Genomic DNA, 17,935 nt, shown 5'->3' with positions numbered 1-17,935 from the left:
AATATTTCTAAGATGTGAGGAAGAATGAAGATTCAAAATAGCTACGTCAATTTTGAAAAAGAAAAGCTAAAAGGGGACACTTGTCCTACTAGACAGTAAGACATACTGCAGAGCCAAATTAACAAGAATTGCGATACTGAGATAGGAAGGAACTGACACATAGACCATGGGACACAATATAGAGACCAGAAATATATAGGTACCTACACACATACATAAAACTTTAAGTTAACCTAAAGTCTTAACTTTAAGGTAGAATCACAACTCAGTGGAGAAAGGATGCTGTTTAGTAGATGCTATTGGGACAACTGGCATACTAAATAGAGAAAAATAAAATGGATCCCTACCTCACACCATATATAAAGGTGAATTTCAGGTAGGCTGTATACCTAAATGCAGAAGATACAACTAATAAAGGAATTCATGAAATATAGGAAAATATCTTCATGGCATAGGTAAGATAGGATTTCTTAAGATTCCAAAAGCATGAATCATAAGACAAATAAAATTTTTAAAAAGGCATCTGGCAAATTAGGGATTTTCTTTTCAAAGAAAGATGTCAATAGACAAAGATAACTGACAGGGAGAAGATATTTGCAATGTCTACAACCAAAAGGAACTAATAATATACAAGAGATGCCTGCACATCAGCAAGAAAAAGACAGAAAACTAATTAGAATAATGGGCAAAGGATATGAATAGGCAATTCCTAGAGGAGATACCTGAATGGCTAATAAGTATGTAAAGAGAAGCAGACCTCATTAGTAAGCAGAAAGATTCAAATTAAAGCAAAGAGATAGTAATAACTGCAAATGAAGTGTAACCTTTAAAAATTGTATAACAAATTTAAAATAAATTTTAAAAAAGCAAAGAGATAAGAGAGATACCACTTTACAACTATAACATTAACTAAAAACCAGAAAGTTGGATATTCTTAAATGTTGGCGTGTGAGGAAAGGGGAACCCTCATTCACTGAGGGTGGGAGGGAACACTGGTACAGCTATTTCGTAGGGCAAGGGGCAGAGCTTTGTGGATTTAAGGTTGTGCATGCCTGGAAGCCAGCAACGCTACTCTTGGCCACACACCCAGGGAACCTCTTGGATCTTTGCACAGGTCTATAAGGGGGCAGGAACAAAGACATTCACTGTAGCTTTCTTTGGGATAGCAAGGAGTTGGCAACAACTTGGATGTCCATCTCTAGAAGAATGGGTGTGGAGAATGTGAGGGATGCTCAGGACAGAGTACTCTGTAGCAGGCAGAAGCAATGAACGAGTTCCATGTGCAGAACCTGGGTAGTTCTTTTTAAGATGAATGTTAGAGATCAACAGCCTAATACCATTTATGTAAGTAAAAACCCACTACATAAAATAACTCTGCGTGTTTTTCAAGGATACGGACATGTCCAAGGACATTACACTGAATACAGGAGGGTGGCTGCCTATGGAAGGAGAAAGGGACAGGAGGGAAGGAGAGAGTAAAATAAGAGGGGCCTTCCCTGGATTGACGATGGCAGTGGACCATGAACTGAGGTCCACAATCAGCTCTGCACTTGAGGTCCAAAACAAACAAACAAACAAAAAACAACTGGCCTGGAACAGTTCAGGGTAGATACAGCGTAAGGACAACGGGGTGCGGCTGGATTACGGAGGGTTTTAACAATCCACTTGAGGCTTCCTTCCAGCAGAACACAGCTCCCACCATCTCACAGGCCTCCCGATAGCTGCCAACTGCTGCCTGAGGCCAGAGTCTACTGTTTGCTCATTTCCAGACTCTCCACAGTGTCCAGCTCAGAGCTGACTCTCAGTATGTGGCTGGGGAGGGCTTGACTGGCTCAGGAAAGTGCTTCTGGATTCACTCTTGCTTTTGTTTTGTAAATGAAAGCACAGGGAGCCCGCTCACCCTCACCCCCACCCGACAGAGGATGTGCTGTGAGGGCATCCCAGACTAGAGGCAGAGATGTTCCCAGGGGCCCTGCTTTCAGGAGGCTTGGTCTGCAGCGCCCTGGTGAGAGCCAGCCATCTGTGTCACTACCAATTAAGCGGTGAAATATCTGTAGTAGGAAAAAATCAATTGCTCGCTGACTCCTGCAATCTCGTTGTGGAGGAGAGGTGATAATTACCCTCCGCTTCGGTCTCTGAGGCCCTGCTTGACGTTAGGATCCACGGCATCAGGCCCAGGAAAACCAGCTCCCCACTCCCTCCGGTCTGGTGTTTAATGTGCCACGTGATCCTACGAGCCAAATCTAACTTCAAGGCTCCCAGTATAAATGGAAAATCAGGTTTTATAAGAGAGACATCAAAGGCACAGAACCCAGGGAGCTGGATTTCGTCAGGGGGAAAAGTCATCCCCTGGCCTCCCAGCAGGCTCCTTTACCTGGTTACCCACTGATGTGCAGCACCTGGGGAGAGAGGTTAATTTGAGGTGGCAGGAGTTTTTAGAAGCTGCCCCAGGCTCTGGCAAAGCGGTTCTGTTGCTGTAACACTTCTCATCGGGCGTTTGGTTAGCTTTCCATCTCCTCCTTTGATATTCGGCCTCAGTGGTGGGGTGGGGGAACAGGGTGTGTGTTAGGGAGCCTCTGAATTCCCCTCCATCTGTCACTTACCTTTAATTAAACGCCCAGCTTTTCAGATTCTCTTCCTGGACTCCCTAATTACCATTAGATTAACAAAATTAACGAAAAGGACTCCACCTTCCCCATGCACTCCAGGGCAACTCTACTCAAGACAGCCGGGGAGGGGCTTTCCTGGTGGCACAGTGGTTAAGAATCCACCTGCCAATGCAAGAGACATAGGTTCGTGCCCTGGCCCGGGGAAGATCCCACATGCAGTGGAGCAACTAAGCCCGTGCACCACAACTACTGAGCCTGAGCTCTAGAGCCTGCGAGCCACAACTACTGAGTCCGCATGCCACGACTACTGAAGCCTGCGTGGCTAGAGCCCGTGCTCCGCTACAAGAGAAGCCAGGACATGAGAAGCCCGCGCACCGCAACGAAGAGCAGCCCCCGCTCGCCGCCAACTAGAGAAAGCCCACGTGCAGCAACGAAGACCCAACGCAGCCAAAAATAAATAAATAAGTAAATAAATTTATTTTTTTAAAAAAAAAGACAGCTGGGGACTGACACCCCTGGTGTGTTTGGATGACCCAGTCTGGACAGCCACTGCACCGCCAGTCTCCTCGCCACAGAGCTATGCTCACCAGCCTGCCCTGGAGGCCCTTCCAAAATCAACATCCTCTAGGTCACCCAAGCCAGAAACCCGAGTCTACTGGCCTCCTCCTCCTCCTCCTCATGACCAAATCTAACTGGCCACCGACGCCAGCAGGTCCTTGTCTGTGCACCTTCTCTGGGTCAGCTCCGTTCTGTTCCTACTGCACTGCTGCCCTCGCTAGGGCCCCCCTCATTTCTCACTGAACTTCTGGAATAGTTTCCTAACTAGTCTCTCCTCCATCTCGGTGCTCCAATTTTTTGTCCGTAGCAGTGACCCTGCCAAAACAACAGACTGATGAAGTGATGGGTCTCACAGCCAAACTCCTTAACTTGGCATCGAAGGGCGTTACGATGGCCCCTTTCCCCCTCTCCAGCTGCATCTCGGACCGTCTCTCGTCTGCCCCTTGTTTTCAGCCGTGCAGGATGACCTGCAGTTACCGTAACTCACAGTTTCTCCACTGTGGGACTTCCAGGGCTCCAGGGACAGTATTCCTTGCTGTGGGGGGCTGTCCTGTGCACCGCAGGGTGTTAGCAGCATGCCAGTAGCACCACCCCCACTGGTGACAACCAAAAATATTTGTAGACAACGATAAATGATTCCTGGGGGCAAAACTGCATCAACTCCCCACCCCCTTTTGAGAACTGCACACATCAGGCAGTTTCCAGTTCTGTTCCTACCCCTCCTGAACTCCTGGGAAACATCTATGCATCTTTCAAGACACAGGCAAGAATTTCCTGAACTTCTCCCCACCCAATATTGTTCACCACTCCCTGCTTCCTGCCCACGTTGTGTTCCGGGCACATAACAGAGGTCCTTGACATTTTATTGTAACATCTGCTGAATGGCTCTGTCCCTTACCGGGCTGTTGGCTCCCAGATGGCAGGGACCATCTGACGTCTCTCAGAATCTCCACCCTCAGGGGACATCTCAACACGAAGTCAGTTCTCCGTGTTTGCGGAATGAATGTCTAAATGGAGGGTGTTTCACAGTATACTGTTTTATCTGCGGGGTGTGGACCTAGCTTTATTGTTAACTCTTTTATTTCATTAATGACTAGACATTTTGGTGGAGGGACAAAAAAAAAAAAAAAAAAGAACGCTGAGCAAGATTCCCGGTTAGATCATCCTGCTGAAAGGCAGAGTTGAAGTTCTTCCTCAAGGGCACAGAGAAGAGAAAAGAAGTGGGCGCTTTTGGGGGACTGCTGCCTGAGCGCCAGTCCCCGCTCTGGTCTTCCTCTGTTCCACCCACCCGAGGTCTTGAAGGAGCAGCCAGCCCCTTATTGAGGACAGTACTTTACCAAGGGGTAAAAGTCCACGCCAAGAACATCAGACCAGGAAGCAGAGCTGCCACCAGCACGTACAGCCAGCGCCTCTGTGCAGATTATGAAGGGGTACCCGTCCTCCCTGTGATGGAATGCAAGCCAGCAAGCGGAGCACGGGCGGGCGGCAAGTCAGCCCTACAAAGCCCCTGGGACAGGCCCCAGTGCAGGCACAGGCTGCATCTCTGCACTCGGCCCCTGCGCTGAAGGACATTCCAGATGGGCAGAACCTCAGAGCTGGGAGGAAATGTATCAGCTAGAGCCCAGCCCCAAGGTTAAGTTACCCAGCTGGGTCTTGGCAGAGGTGGGATTAAAGCCCAGGCCTCTGACCCCAGTCCAGAGCTGTCACCCCCAGATGAGGTGGTCATGGAAGGCTCTGGGGACATGTCCTCTGGCTAGGACCTGAGGTGACTTCTGGTCACACAAAACCAGGATGCGTCCACAGAGCCGGACAATTCCACCCTCTCCATCACTGGTTTCCCCAGCTCTGCTGACATGGAGCCTAGGCACCGGGGTGGGCGTGGCGGCTGCTGCTGACAAAGACCACCGTCTCGCTCAGCTTAGCGCCACAGTGGGGAAAGGCAAGAGGCCCCAAGCCAGGCACGCTCCGTGCAGGTATGTGCTAGAGATGGTCACTTCTTCCTGGGGAGGGAGGGAGGGAGGGAGGGGAGCCCACATGGGCAGCTCCAGTCCCCACTTGCCCACTGATTACCCATGTGAGCCTGGGGCCTGACTTTTACCTCCCATGCCTGCCCCGCCTGCCTCCCAGGGCCGTTGGGGGTTTCAGATGAGACCATGCCCATGAAATCCCATGAAAAAGCTGTGCGGTTTTGAGGGGCTATCACCAAACCAGGTGAATGGGGCCAAATGCCCACACCTCCAGCCCTAAGGTGCCTTGGGGTAGAAAGGGCAGCACCGGGGCAAACCGGTCAGCTGCTGCCTCCCAGAAGGTCCATCTGTCTGGCAGCCCAGGGGAGTCAGTTGTGGGCAGGCCAGCCAGCACCCAGCTCACACATCCCCAGCTGTGGATCGCCTTCTCTGATTTCCCCAGCGAGCGATCTAGGTCTCCAGGGCAGTGGCTGTCAAACTCGAGCCTGTAGAGGATCAGCCGGTGCGGGGCAGTGTGGGGCGGGGCGCGCCCGCTGAATGCACGGATGCTAGGGCCCCATCCTCGGAGAGTCTGACTCAGTGGCCCCTGGAAACGCGTTTTAACAACACCCTCCCCCTCAGGCGATCTGAATGCAGGTGGTGGAAGGATCACACTCTGAGTGACTGCCGGTGTTGGGGAGAGAATCCACTCTCTGGAAGCAGAAAGTCTCACTGGTTGTGGGGCCTTGAGTGAGTAATTTAATCTAAGTCTCCATTTCCTCATTTTAAAATGGGGAGGTGGTCCCTTCAGGGTTGTTCTGAGCTTTAAATGAGATAATGCGGCGGCACAAGGAACACAGCGCCTGGCCTGCCGTGAGCAGGGGGGTCCACGTCGGCACCCCCTTCTCTCCTCTGATGGAACCCAGAACGAAGGGGCCTCACTTCGGAGGCAGCTCCCAGGGAGCCAGCAGCGCACAGCTGCCCACCAGCCCCACACATCAAGGTGGAGATGTTTTCCTTTGCCTGATACCATGTCCAGCAGGCCCAGCGCATGGTGATTAAAGCCCAGGCAACACTACACCTCCAGGAAGGTCAAAACTCGAACTGAGGGGAAGGGCAGCTCAATCAAGGGAACAGGAATAAGTCTGTACAACGCACTGTCCCTGGAGCGATGCTGGGCATCAGTGCCCGCACCCCGAGCAGGGAACGCACCTCTAGGAAAACCGCAGCCCCAGGAATCCCCTGGCGGTCCAGTGGTTAGGACTCCGAGCTTCCACTGCCGAGGCCCGGGTTCAACTGCTGGTTGGGGCCATGAGGCGCGGCCAAAAGAAAAAAGAAAGAAAGAAAGGAAAGAAAACGGCAGCCTGAGTGGAGAGCACCTCCAGGCGGGCTCGGGACCCAGTTGGCAAGGCTGCCACTGAGCACGGAGAGGTGATGCTGGAGGACGGACACAACTCGTGGCGGAGGTGCCATTGCTCCTGGCACACCGTCAAGGCGTTCTTTTGTCATCAAGGCTGCAACAGGCCGCATCCAACTTCTGCCCCGGTGGGATGTGAACAACTGGACAAGAAAGCTTTACCTTAAGCTTCCTGTCTGTGCTCCCTGGGGTGAGAGAGGAGAGGAAAGCCCAGGAGAGGAGGCCAGCATGACTGCCCGGGGAACACCCACGGACGCTGCCTCGCCCTGCCCCACCCGCCTTGCATCCTCCTACCCCTGGACACCAGAGGCATTTAGCTGAATCCCCAAAGTCCAAGAGCATCCCGCAGTGGGTGAAGCACAGACTTTGGAGTCAGGGGTCCCACAGGGGCGGTGAGGCCACGGGTGTTACTTGACCCCTGGGAACTCTCCCTGTAAAGTGAGGCTGACTCATGGTTCTTGTGAGGATGCGGAGAAACGCAGTGATGCCTGGAGAGCATCTGGTGCTGTGCTTCCTCAGTGTCAGCATGATGGGAGACTAGGGGTCGGTCCCCTGCTCTTGGCAGGTGGAGCCAATAGCCCAACCCTAATCGTGCCGTTTCCCTGCCCAAAACCTCGGCCTGAGTTCAGCCTGGCCAAAGACCCTCCGTGTGCTTCCAACCCACTCCCTCCCTTGACGATAAACTCCTCTGATAAACTCCTCTGCGTTCTCCAAACACACCTAGCAACTCCCACCCTGGTGGCTTAACTCACACTGTCACCACCTTCTCCCTGTGGTGATGGGACCGTCCCTTCCCTGTCAAGGTCCTTGCTTTACCCTCCCCCAAGGCTGTCCCAGGATCATTCTGGCTCCCCAGCCCCCAGGGCAGTGTGTGCCCTTCCCAGGAGGCACACCTGCTCAGGCCTGTGTCTCTCTGAGCACATGGTGGGGGGACAGAGACCTGTCATGCCGCCCTGCACAGGGCCTGACACGCAGTGAATCTCTAAACAGGGTACCTCTGCACTAGGGGGCTTCCCTCGGGGGGCTGAGGAAGCGGGTCTGGACCAGAGCCCTGGCCCACCGAGAGGACAGAGCCAAGACCACTGGGGTCTTGTTCTCTGCCTCGAGGCTGGGCTGCCCCCAGCAGCCGGACATCTGCGCTTTGTCAGCTGAGGCTTCCCAGCTGTCCGAGGCCATGTTACACTGTTTCAGGCTCACTAATTAGACATCATTAAACACCAGGCTCCCTCCTGCACTGGCAGCCACTGGAGCCCAACTCTGCCAGCCAGGCCACTTCCTCTCCCAGACCCCTTGGCCTCTGTGCCAGCTCTGTCCCCGACTCTGCTGTGCACCATCGGGGCTCACACCCTGTCCACCTCTGATCCTTATGAGGCACCCCTGACACCCGTTCCCCCAACTAGGTGGATGAAGGGGTGATACAACGGAGACTCGGGCTGGCTCTCCAGAGACCGAGACTGTACCCATGTGAGCAAGGTCAACTAATTCAGCCGTGAAGAGCCATATGTGATCTGCCAGGCAGTAAGAAGAGCAATTCTTTTTAAGATCCCAGGCCAGCTTTTCCCTGCCCCAGGGCATGCTTCTGGGATGACTTCCCCTGCACTAAGTTGGTGTTAATTAGTGAAAATTATCTAATGCAAGCTCATTTTAACATTAGCTTAAAGCTAAACATAATTAGGAAGATAAATCAGCTGCTAAGAAAAAAAAACCCAATGAGGATACACAGATGATTTTTAGGATCAGCTGCTGCTTTGGGTTAGTGGCCTGGAGCTCTGAGAACCATACAATATTATGTGGACAGAGTAAGGCAGGACTTGAGAAGTACCTTCGAGGTATTTCTTGATTGATCAATCAGGGCAAGACAACTGCAGGTGGCAGCTTGCCCGGGAGGTTCTGCGAAGCGGCAGGGAAAAGCTGCTGGCCACTGCCAGGTGACGCTGCCTGGGGAGGGCTTCGCCAGAGAGGCAAGTGGAGGGTGCGGGGGTCAGGGGAAGGTGGTCAGGAAGGGCTGGGCGATGGGAACAGCATGAATCTGAGCACTCCTAGGCCTCCGCCTTGCACACTGCGGCCCTCTGCCTGCCCTCCCTTCCATACTGGCTGCTTCAGCCATCAATTCCCAGGAGGCCTCTGCCCCCTGGAGCTCCGTGGGATTCGGACTCAATCTCAAGTTCCCAGCCAGCTCCACTATTTACCAGCCCTGTGACCTTACCATCTGTAAAATGGAAAGTTGCTGGATTGTTGTGAAAGTTAAATGGAATAATGTATTTTAAAAGGGCTAGCACGGTCTGCTATTTAAGTACTCAACAATTAATAGCTATTGACCCGCTCCCTCCAACCTGTCCTGCAGTTTGTTTTCTTTTTCAGCGTCCACATTTTATTCACCTGTATATTTCTGGAATGTGGCACAGGTGAAACATGGTTGAGTGAATGAGCAGAAGTGGGGAATCTCCAAGCAGTCTGGGAACCCTTCCGGGAGAGGGAGTTAAGAACACTCACAGTTGGTCCTCAAAGACCCACAAAAAGGTAAGAAGCCCTGGTCCCTGTCCCTGACCCCGCCTTCTGCTGACTCACTGCTAGAAAACAGAACAGAAAGAGCATTTATCTGGAGCCTCCCACATGCCCCACCAGTGCTGTGAGAGGCCCAACAGGGCACCCTACAAGCTGGGCCAGGATGAGTTAACAGATTACTAGAAACTCGGGCCAGAGAGACCACTAATTAGAAAAGCCACAAGCTCTTTTCCTGGGCTAAGATTCTGGGATCATTAGCAAGTCTACAGACTCCACAAATTCAGAGAAGGAAAAGAAAACGGGGGAAGGCAGCGGCCCCAGCTAAGGCTGACCGGTCTTGCATGGCTCCTGGGGTAGGAGGTGTGGTGGGAGGGAGGCGGAGGGGCAGAGATCACTGGAGTGACGCAGGCTGGGAGGGGGTGTGGTCAGGACAGTGCCAGGAGCCCAGGCTGGTGGTCAGCCAGGACCCAGCCCTGCTCGTTGGTCCTCTGCCCTGCTCCTCTCTCCCCGCAGATTGGAGGCCTGCCCCGGAACAGGCTCTGCCCTGTACAATGTGAGGAAAGGGAGGCGGATCTGTCCACCAGCCGAGGTGAAGCAGTGAGGCAGCATCCTGGGGGTGCACCTGGACAGATAGGGAGGCGTCGGTGTGGGGTTGCCAGCAGGTCTCGGTTTGTCAGTGAGGGCCCAAGTCCCAGAGGGCCAGAAAGTGGCCAGCAAGAGGACACTAGTCGGGGAGCTAAGATCCCACAAGCCATGTGGCATGGCCAAACCAAAAAAGCCCCTGGAAGCTACCTATATCCAGCTTCCTGGTGACACCTGTGCCAGTGCCACCAGGCAGAAAGCATCCTCTCCTCTCCCTCTCCCACCAAAGGAGTCCTGTACTTGTTTGTTTCCAGAACTAGTTGGTGAGCTTCCCAGAACCTGGCTGACAACAAATATACTTTGCTTCTGGAATTTCAGATGGAAGCGGTGGCCACAGGGGCAATCCCCAAAAGTAACTGCATGTGCAGCAGAAGGACACAAGCCTTGAATTCAGACCTGGGTGGAGTCCCAGCCTGCCTCTTATGAGATCTACGGCCTTGTGCTTTCCCTGAGCCTCTGGAAAAACCTCATTTCCCCTGCAAGGTGCTAAGGATTGAATTAATTAAAGGAAATAACATGCAAAGCACCTATCTTTCAACAATGTTAGCCCCTCTTAATATAAATCCTTTTAATCTGCATCTATTAGTCATCTTTTTCAAAATGCTGTCTCATATAGTCTTGCACTGGAGTCGCAGAGCAATCTTGTGAAAGTAAGCAAGAAGACAAGAATGATCCCCATTTTACAGATGCAGAGATGGAGGCCTAGCAAGGTCAAATGATTTGCCCAAGGTCACCTGGGAGAGGAGCAAAGACAGAGCAAGAATGAAGACACCCAGGCTCCCGGCTGCCAACTGTGTACTCCTTCCCCTGAAGTGACCTGGCCTCCTGAGACCACTGCCCAGCAAACCTGGCTAAGCTACCATGAGACCAAGGAGTCATGAAGAAAGTACCCCTTTACTGAGGCCCCATCTTCTACTTTTGAACTCCCCAGGAAACACCCATCCTCAGAGTTTCAGGGACCTAAAGTGTCAGATTTCAGAGGAACCAAGCCTCAGCCTCCCTCTTCTCCAAAGACAAACACAGCCTGTCCCCCACCTCAACCCACCCCACCCCCGTGTCCCCATGCCCCAGCGCCTACTTGTGCAAGCTTTAGACCTTGAGGAGTCCTTCCAGACTGCCCCTGGGCTCTTAGAGCTGGCCCTTCTGGATGACTCTGCAGAGGAACACCCTCAGGGACCCCTGATTCAGGGACCGGGGAGCCTCCGTGTCTTCCTATCTCATCTCGGCCCGTGGCAGATCCTAGAGAAGACCCTTGGCTGAGTACTCAGTTACCACAGCCCTGCAGACGAGAGCCGCCCTGACAAACGACCACATCAAATAAAGGCAGCTGAGAAGTGCGGGGCATTGGGGAGGGGGGGGCAGTTGGAGCTGCTCCTCTCACCCAGAGGAGGAAACAGGAAGCGCACCTGCACAGGGCCTCCAACCTGAAGACGGGAAGCAACCCGTGACCATCCTAACTCTGATCTCCTGATCTCCTGGGTCAGGGGCTGAGCGTCCCGGGAGGAAGCTCAGCCACACTTCCCTCCCTGCTCTGAGAGGGGAGGGCGACGGCAGCAGCACCTTTCCAGGACAACTGATGTTTGTACAATACTTTCTTGGTATCCTCTACTTTCATACAGTTTCTTCCTGATTTTTCAAAACCATCCAGAAATCTAGGTAATGCCCTCCAATTTTGCAGGTCAGGAGTCCCAGGGAGGAGAGTGATTTACCCCAAAGGAACACAGTTTGTAAGTAGCCAGGTCAGGACAGAAATCAAGACCTTTCAAATCCAGAGCCTATTCTCTGTCCTTGACGTGAAGCTGGGTCTCCAATGCCCAGAAACCCCAGCTCCCAGGATCAGTGACTGAGCATAAAAGACAGAGACTCAGAATCCAACAGCCACAGAGCCAAGGGCTTGGCAGGGATGCTGGGACAGGCTGAGGCAAGATCCTGGAGGGACTGTGAAGTGCTCAGTCCCTGGAACTGCAGCTGCTGTCATTATCCGCCAGCCTCAAGGGGACAAGGACTCTGGAACTGACCCGCGCCTCGGAAATAACGCCCGTGAGGAATGGTCACTCAAGGACGGAAGAAGAGTTAGGCAGGGGGGGACAGTGTGTTGGACACACAGGTCACGGGCTGCCCTGAGAGGCCTTTTCTTGCTCTGCACAGCGAATCAGGCTTTTCAAAGGCAGCTCAGGAGCTCTAGATAAAGCCTCTGACGTGGAACGGTAGAACGGGGAAAGGTATTAGGCGAGAATCGGGACCAGCTCTCGAGCAAGGCTGCGAGGTGGCTGACTCAGATTTCACACACCAGCGATATTTAAGTATATATATATATATATATTTATATGTAAACTGTCTCTATTGTTTCCTCTCTCTCTCTTTTTTCTTTTTGAATCTGCTTCATGTCAATATCCCAGCGCCCAGCATGGTGCCTGCTCCAGGCACCTGGTACAGAGAAGGTGCTGCGTGCTATCTGCTGGATGTATCTGAATGAGGGAAGAGCCAGTTGAGGCTAACGGGGGGACACAGTGGCAAAGGCTGCCACCCGAAAGCTGAGCCTCCTGGTGAGTGAACTGGAGCCTCTGAGACTTTGCCACATCCCCTGGGCATGTGTACCCAGCTGTTCACCCCCATCAGCTGCCCAGACCTCTAACCAAGGCTGCTAACCTGGCCAACCGTGCCTCCAGCCCTGGAGCCTTTCCCCAAAGCCCTCTGCACGCCCCCTCCTCCCAGTTTAGAGCATTCTTCTCTCTGCTGCCAGGTGGCTTGTAACAGTGGGGATTGAAGGGGTCCCTCGGTAATGTGCAGTTCAACTGGGGACTCTCCAGACACTTGCTTCCCTAGAGGGATGGAGAGGGGCGGGTGGCCAATAGGAGGCAGCTTCCAATCAATTAAGCAAACATCATGGGTTGCCCGTGCCACTGCTGGGGCCCTACAAAGATGACGGAGAGGTGTAGGAGGGAGTCTTAGCTCCTCCAAAGCTGCTAGTCCCCGAGGATAAAATGGGCTTTCCTAAATCGAGCTGTGTGCCAGGCACACATGTGGCACAAACAAGGAGCCACGCCTGAGAACAAAAAGTCACTTTTGGATTGAAAATTTGATAAACAGCCAAAGAAGGGTTAGCCTCTGAGCCAGACCCTGAAGGAAAGGGACAAACCATCGACAGGCAGAGATGGGGTAGGGCTGGGCCTGCTACCCATGCCCCTCTGTCCCCCACCAACCAGATGGGCCTGTTCCTCTCACTGCCACAGGAATAAAGAGCAGCAGCTCCCAGTTAATCAAAGCTTCCTAGCCCAACAGCCACCCTCTCCTGGGCTGTGTTTATATCTACACGGGGTCATTGGTAGTTCTGACTAGGGACCTGGGGAAGCTGTGTCCTCTCCTTGTCCTTGGTCTGAAGACAAATCATTAGACCCTTCTGGACCTCAGGAGCCTCCCCTCTGCCTGACACGGTTTTTGAGGAAATGCTGGGGGAGGCACTGCGGTAAGCGGTGAGGAGCCGGGTAGTTGGTATCCTTGAGTGTGCGGCTCAGGAACGCAGGGGCCAAGGGTCAGTCTTCAAGGTGGGCGGCCAGTAGGTTTTCCGCTGCTCCTGGAGCACAGGCAACGCTCTCTACCTACTCAGTAGACTCAAAACTGGGTGCCGCTGTTCAGAAGGGAGCTGGGGCGCAAAGATGGGTGGGTGCTTGGTGCAATTCCACCCTTCTTGTTGCATTCAGACACGCTTGTAGACAGGCCCTCAGCACCGAAGGTCCTTCCCTAACCCGGTTCAGGGACTGGGTCAGTGCCCCTCCTGCCACGCCCTCTGTTAAGCACCCACCATTCTGTATTAAAATGATGGTTTATTAGACTATTAGGCTATTTAAGAGCAGAGGTGTGTTTTATATGTCTGTTTTCTACTGAAGTGCTTAGCACATAGTACACCTTGAAATATCTGTCCAATGACCAAATGCACTATTCTTCCAAATCGCAGTTACTTGGTCCTCTCACTCTGCCTTTGTAGAGGAGAACCAACCGTTTCCTTGTCTACACATGGTCTCGATTGAAGTCCAGTCCCTGCTGCCCCCTCACTGCAGTAACAGTGGTCATAGCAGCCCAAGCGGCAGCAACCTCCCCTGGTCCTCTCTGCCAGCGTGGGAGAGGCCACGGACTCACTTCTGGGTCCCTGAAGGCATGTTTTCCGCCTGTACTTTAAGCAAAGTACATCACTCAGTGACAGTACAATAAGCAGATCACCTAAGGGGGATTAAAATGACAGGAGAAACCGCCACCCCACAAGGAACCAGGGCTGCATGTCTGAATGCTGGCTCTCCAGCACAGCCAGGAGGGCGTCTGCCACTTGCAGAGGCCCAGAGAGCAGATAACTTAAGACTGACCAACTCAAAGGCCTCCTCCCATTCCACGTGGTCCCACCTCCACCCCTGCTGGGCTGTTTCCCCACTGGCCACCACCCTCTGCCCCTCCTCCCCAACCCCCAATCATATTTTCAAAGTGTCCCCTAGTTAGGCTCCTTTGTCCATAACCCTGAGGCCCAGGTTCAAAACCCACACTGGTCTGCGCCTGTGGGCAAGTCACAGCCACTCCCCCTGAGGCTTGGTTTCCTGTTTTTCATTCGGGAATAAAAATGACAGCCCCTCACGAAGTTATGCTGAGGATTAAAAGAGATAAAACATGAAATTCTGGCACACAGCTGGATGTGTGTACTAGGTCCTTCTGACCTCCCCCCCTTTCCCCCAACAGTCACCTGTGTCTCTGCACATAAACCATCTCGGTTTGTCCCACCCAGCCTCACAGCAGCCAGACTCTCCCTGGAAACAAAGGAAACTCCCTCCAGGGTATTTCAGGGTGAAAAGGAAGGGGGAAGGATCTAGAGGGTTGCTCGCCAGTGGACACGCTGAGGTTGGGGAGGTGGGCAGGTAGCTGTCAGAAGGTGTAGCCTTTAGAGCAGAAGCTAGGGATCTGAGTCTTTCCATAACCAACCATGTGACCTTTGGGCAAGCCCCTTTCCTTCTTTGCGCCTCAGTCTCCTCACCTGTGAAACAAGGTCAACCTCTCTGCCCTGCCTACTCACAGGATCTTTGGGAAGAAGGTGCTGCACAGATGTGAGCAGCAGTGATTAACAGTTGGGGTCCAGAGGGCTTGTGGGTTTCGGGCACAGATGGGGCCAGAAGCTGCTTCTTCCTGAGGGGTGGTCACCTGCTTTGGACCCAGTTTTAGGACCAGGCTCTAAACACCAGGCCCCCCACTTACTAAGCTCCCACCACAACAGCTCATTCCTCCTGCCAGTCAAAGCCACTTGCTGTTTTGAAGCGAAAATCTCTCTCTCCTGAGTCTCCTAAGGAGAAACTGCTCATTCCAGTTTCCTGCTCTCTCAACTCTGCAATTTACGTCCCTTGGGAAGCCCTCCCAGATTAGGCATATCCAGCCTCAAAAACTCTTTTCCTTCCAGCACATCCCCCAGCATTTGAATTAACTCTTGGAGGGCAAAGGCCACCTTATATCCTCCTATGGCTAGTGCCTGGCACACGGTAGGCACTCAGGACATAATTACTGGTTTAATATGTACCCATTGGATCGGTTCACAGTTGTTAAAGTTTCTGTTGTTAAATATTTAAAGAGTTAAGAACACTCCACTACATAGGAGATTCCTGACATCCCGTATGGGACTAGAAGTTCTAGTGGGCAGGGCCCTGTCTCCCCCTTCTTGTAACAGGGGGTCACAACGTGCAGCCCAGGTTGTGACCAGGCTAGTTCCAATTCCAGCTCCTTGGTTTGTCTGTTGCACCATCATCCGACAGCATAGCCGTTAAGAAGAAGGACTTTGGTGTTTGAACCCTGGCTCAGCAAGTGACTTAACTGTTCTGAATCCAAACATAAGGAAAATACCCATCTTACTCCGTCGTTGTGAAAAGCAAAAGAAAAAATGCAGGTAAATCATTAGCACAGTGGCTGGCACATATTAAGTATGCATAAATCAAGGCTTGTTAGTATTACCTCGTGAGCCCTGACCCCTGACCCCTGACCCCAGCTGCACCCTGCTGCACAGTATTGTCACCCACATCCTTTCTCCTCCTCTGTCCAAACTTGTCTTTCTCTTTTACAGAATTCAATATACAAAGAACGCTCAGGTAGACAAGCTGGAATTCTTTAGAGAGGGAGGGTGGAAACATGGACAGTGAAAAGTTAACCCTTCCTTCTGGCAGCCAATCTAGCCAACTACCTGCATCACGCCTTCCAGGAAGAGGAGGCCCACAACTGGTTTTTCTAGGCTCGTTCAGCCTCCAGGGATAAAAGGGCTCCAACCACAGTTACTGAGCTGAATCAGAATGGTGAACCCAAGCCACTCCTGCTCTATATTCTGAACTGGGCACCGAAGCCTGCTGATGTTTCTTAAGAAATATCAATGTAGGGGAACCAGACTTAGCAAATAAAAATACAGAATGTCCCCATTAAATCTGAATTTCAGAGAAACAGTGAATGACTTTTTAGCATCAGTATGTCCCAGCGCAATATTTGGGTCATACTGAATAATACTACATTTTTTCTTGTTGTTTATCTGGAATTCAAATTTAACAGGACATCTTATATTTTATCTGGAAGCCCTACCCAGGTACCCCTACCCAAGGGCACAGAGTAAGTCTTCCCCCTGCCTACGAACTACTGGCCCCACCAGTATTAGAATACCAGCCACTCTGGAAACATCACCTCCTCTCAATCCCCAGGTAGAGCAGATGCCGTAAGTGGGAGCTTCTTGACCAGCTGAGTCCAGGGATCTGCCTTGTCAAAGCACCCAGCACAGAGTCAGGTACATAGTAGGTGCTCAAAATACATCCCTTAATTCAACCTAGACTGCTTGAGCTCTAGCACTGGGCCCAGAGCCGGAGTGAATGCCAGGGGCCAGGCCAGCCTTGGCTCTGGGGGACCTCCTAAGAGCAGCGTGGCTTGGCGTGGGAGGCCACACCACACTTCCTGGGGTTGCCTGAGGCCCAAATGAGAAAATGGCCAGGGATATGTTTTGTAAATCCCTGGGCAGCACATAGGTTATTATCAAGACGTTTGAGTGGCCCATTTTACCACAGGACTCCACAGCCCACATGTTTCCCTAGGGAGAGAAACCAGACAGGGAAACAGAAGCACAGGGCAGAGGAAAGCCAGCGCCTCTGGACACTGTAATGGTGACGACAAGCAACTGTCCCAGCACCTTGTAATTTGCCAAACACATTCACATCCATGCTCTCCAGAGGACTCACCAGCCCCACGTCAGAAGGGAAGGTTCTGGGCCCATTTTCCAGAGGGTGGGCAGGGCGGCCAGGCCTGGTCCAAGGGCCAGGCGTGGGGGGTTGGGGCCTACCTTCTGGGCCTGTTGAATCATCTGCCGGACCACCTGCTTCAGGTGGGGCGCCTTCTCCTCCTTAGGGGGGTGAGTGAAGAGGGTGACGCGGCTCACGCCGCGGTAGAAGCGCGCTTCGGTCCAGCCCAGCTCCAGCGGGGGCACCTCGGTGTCGGAGCGGTCGGGCCAGTAGGCCAGGGACTCGCCGGACTCGGCCGCGGCCTGCGTCGGGGTCTCGGCCTCGGCCTTGCTCTTGCCCCGGGCGGCGGCGGCGGCGGCGACTTCTTTGTAGGGGCTCCAGGCGGCGCCGAGGGCCTGACGCTCCTGGCTGGAGAGGAAGTCCCGCAGCTGCTCCTCCTTGACCCGCTCGCGGTAGGCCTGCTCGCCGCCGCCCAGCAGCGCCTCGAGCGCGGCCCGCCGCCTCTCGCAGTAGTAGAAGGCTGCCTGCGCCGGGGTCACCTTCTCGTTCACGTGCGCCTCGTCCAGGCAGCCGAGCTGGGACTCGGCCATGGCGCCCCGGCCCGACCCCGGCCCGGGTCCTACCGCCGCACCTGGAGCCGCCGAGGGGCGGGGCGCCTCACCTGGACGAGAGGGCGGCCAATCGGCGCTGGCGCGGCCGTCGGGCGGGGAGGGGCAGCTGCGCACTCCGCCTCTGCGGGGCGCGAGCGGCAAAGGCGGCCTCTGGGGCTCGGCTGGGGACGGGACGACGCCTAGGCCTGCGGGGCCCAGCCCGGGGCGGGAGCCCCAGAGCGGGCTGGAACTTGGTGCCGGGCCGTAGTTAGACCCACGTGCGGCGTCTGGCCCGCTTTCGTCTCCCGGCCCCGACCCTTCGGTGGGGGAAAGGTTGGGGACCTAATCCTTCCTGTTGCCGGGACGGCCAGACACGTCCCAGCGCGTCCATTGTCCCCGCTGTTAGGGTCCCGAGCACGTGGTCTGGCCAGGGTGC

At 53.5% G+C, this 17,935-nt stretch overlaps 1 protein-coding gene across 1 annotated transcript in view; it reads right to left on the bottom strand.

Annotated features, from left to right (window-relative positions):
* FAM83F (family with sequence similarity 83 member F) overlaps positions 1-17,499 on the bottom strand; it is a 28,878-nt gene extending 11,379 nt beyond the window's left edge. Inside the window, exon 1 of the mRNA XM_059081090.2 lies at positions 17,011-17,499. Coding sequence (XP_058937073.1) covers positions 17,011-17,499 — 489 coding nt within the window. The remainder of the gene's footprint in view (positions 1-17,010) is intronic.
* Between the last annotated feature and the right edge of the window lie 436 nt (positions 17,500-17,935).

The sequence above is a fragment of the Kogia breviceps genome, chromosome 12, assembly GCF_026419965.1.
Source record: "Kogia breviceps isolate mKogBre1 chromosome 12, mKogBre1 haplotype 1, whole genome shotgun sequence".
In the NCBI taxonomy this organism is placed as follows: Eukaryota; Metazoa; Chordata; class Mammalia; order Artiodactyla; family Physeteridae; genus Kogia; species Kogia breviceps.
This window is presented reverse-complemented; position numbering and strand designations above follow the sequence as displayed.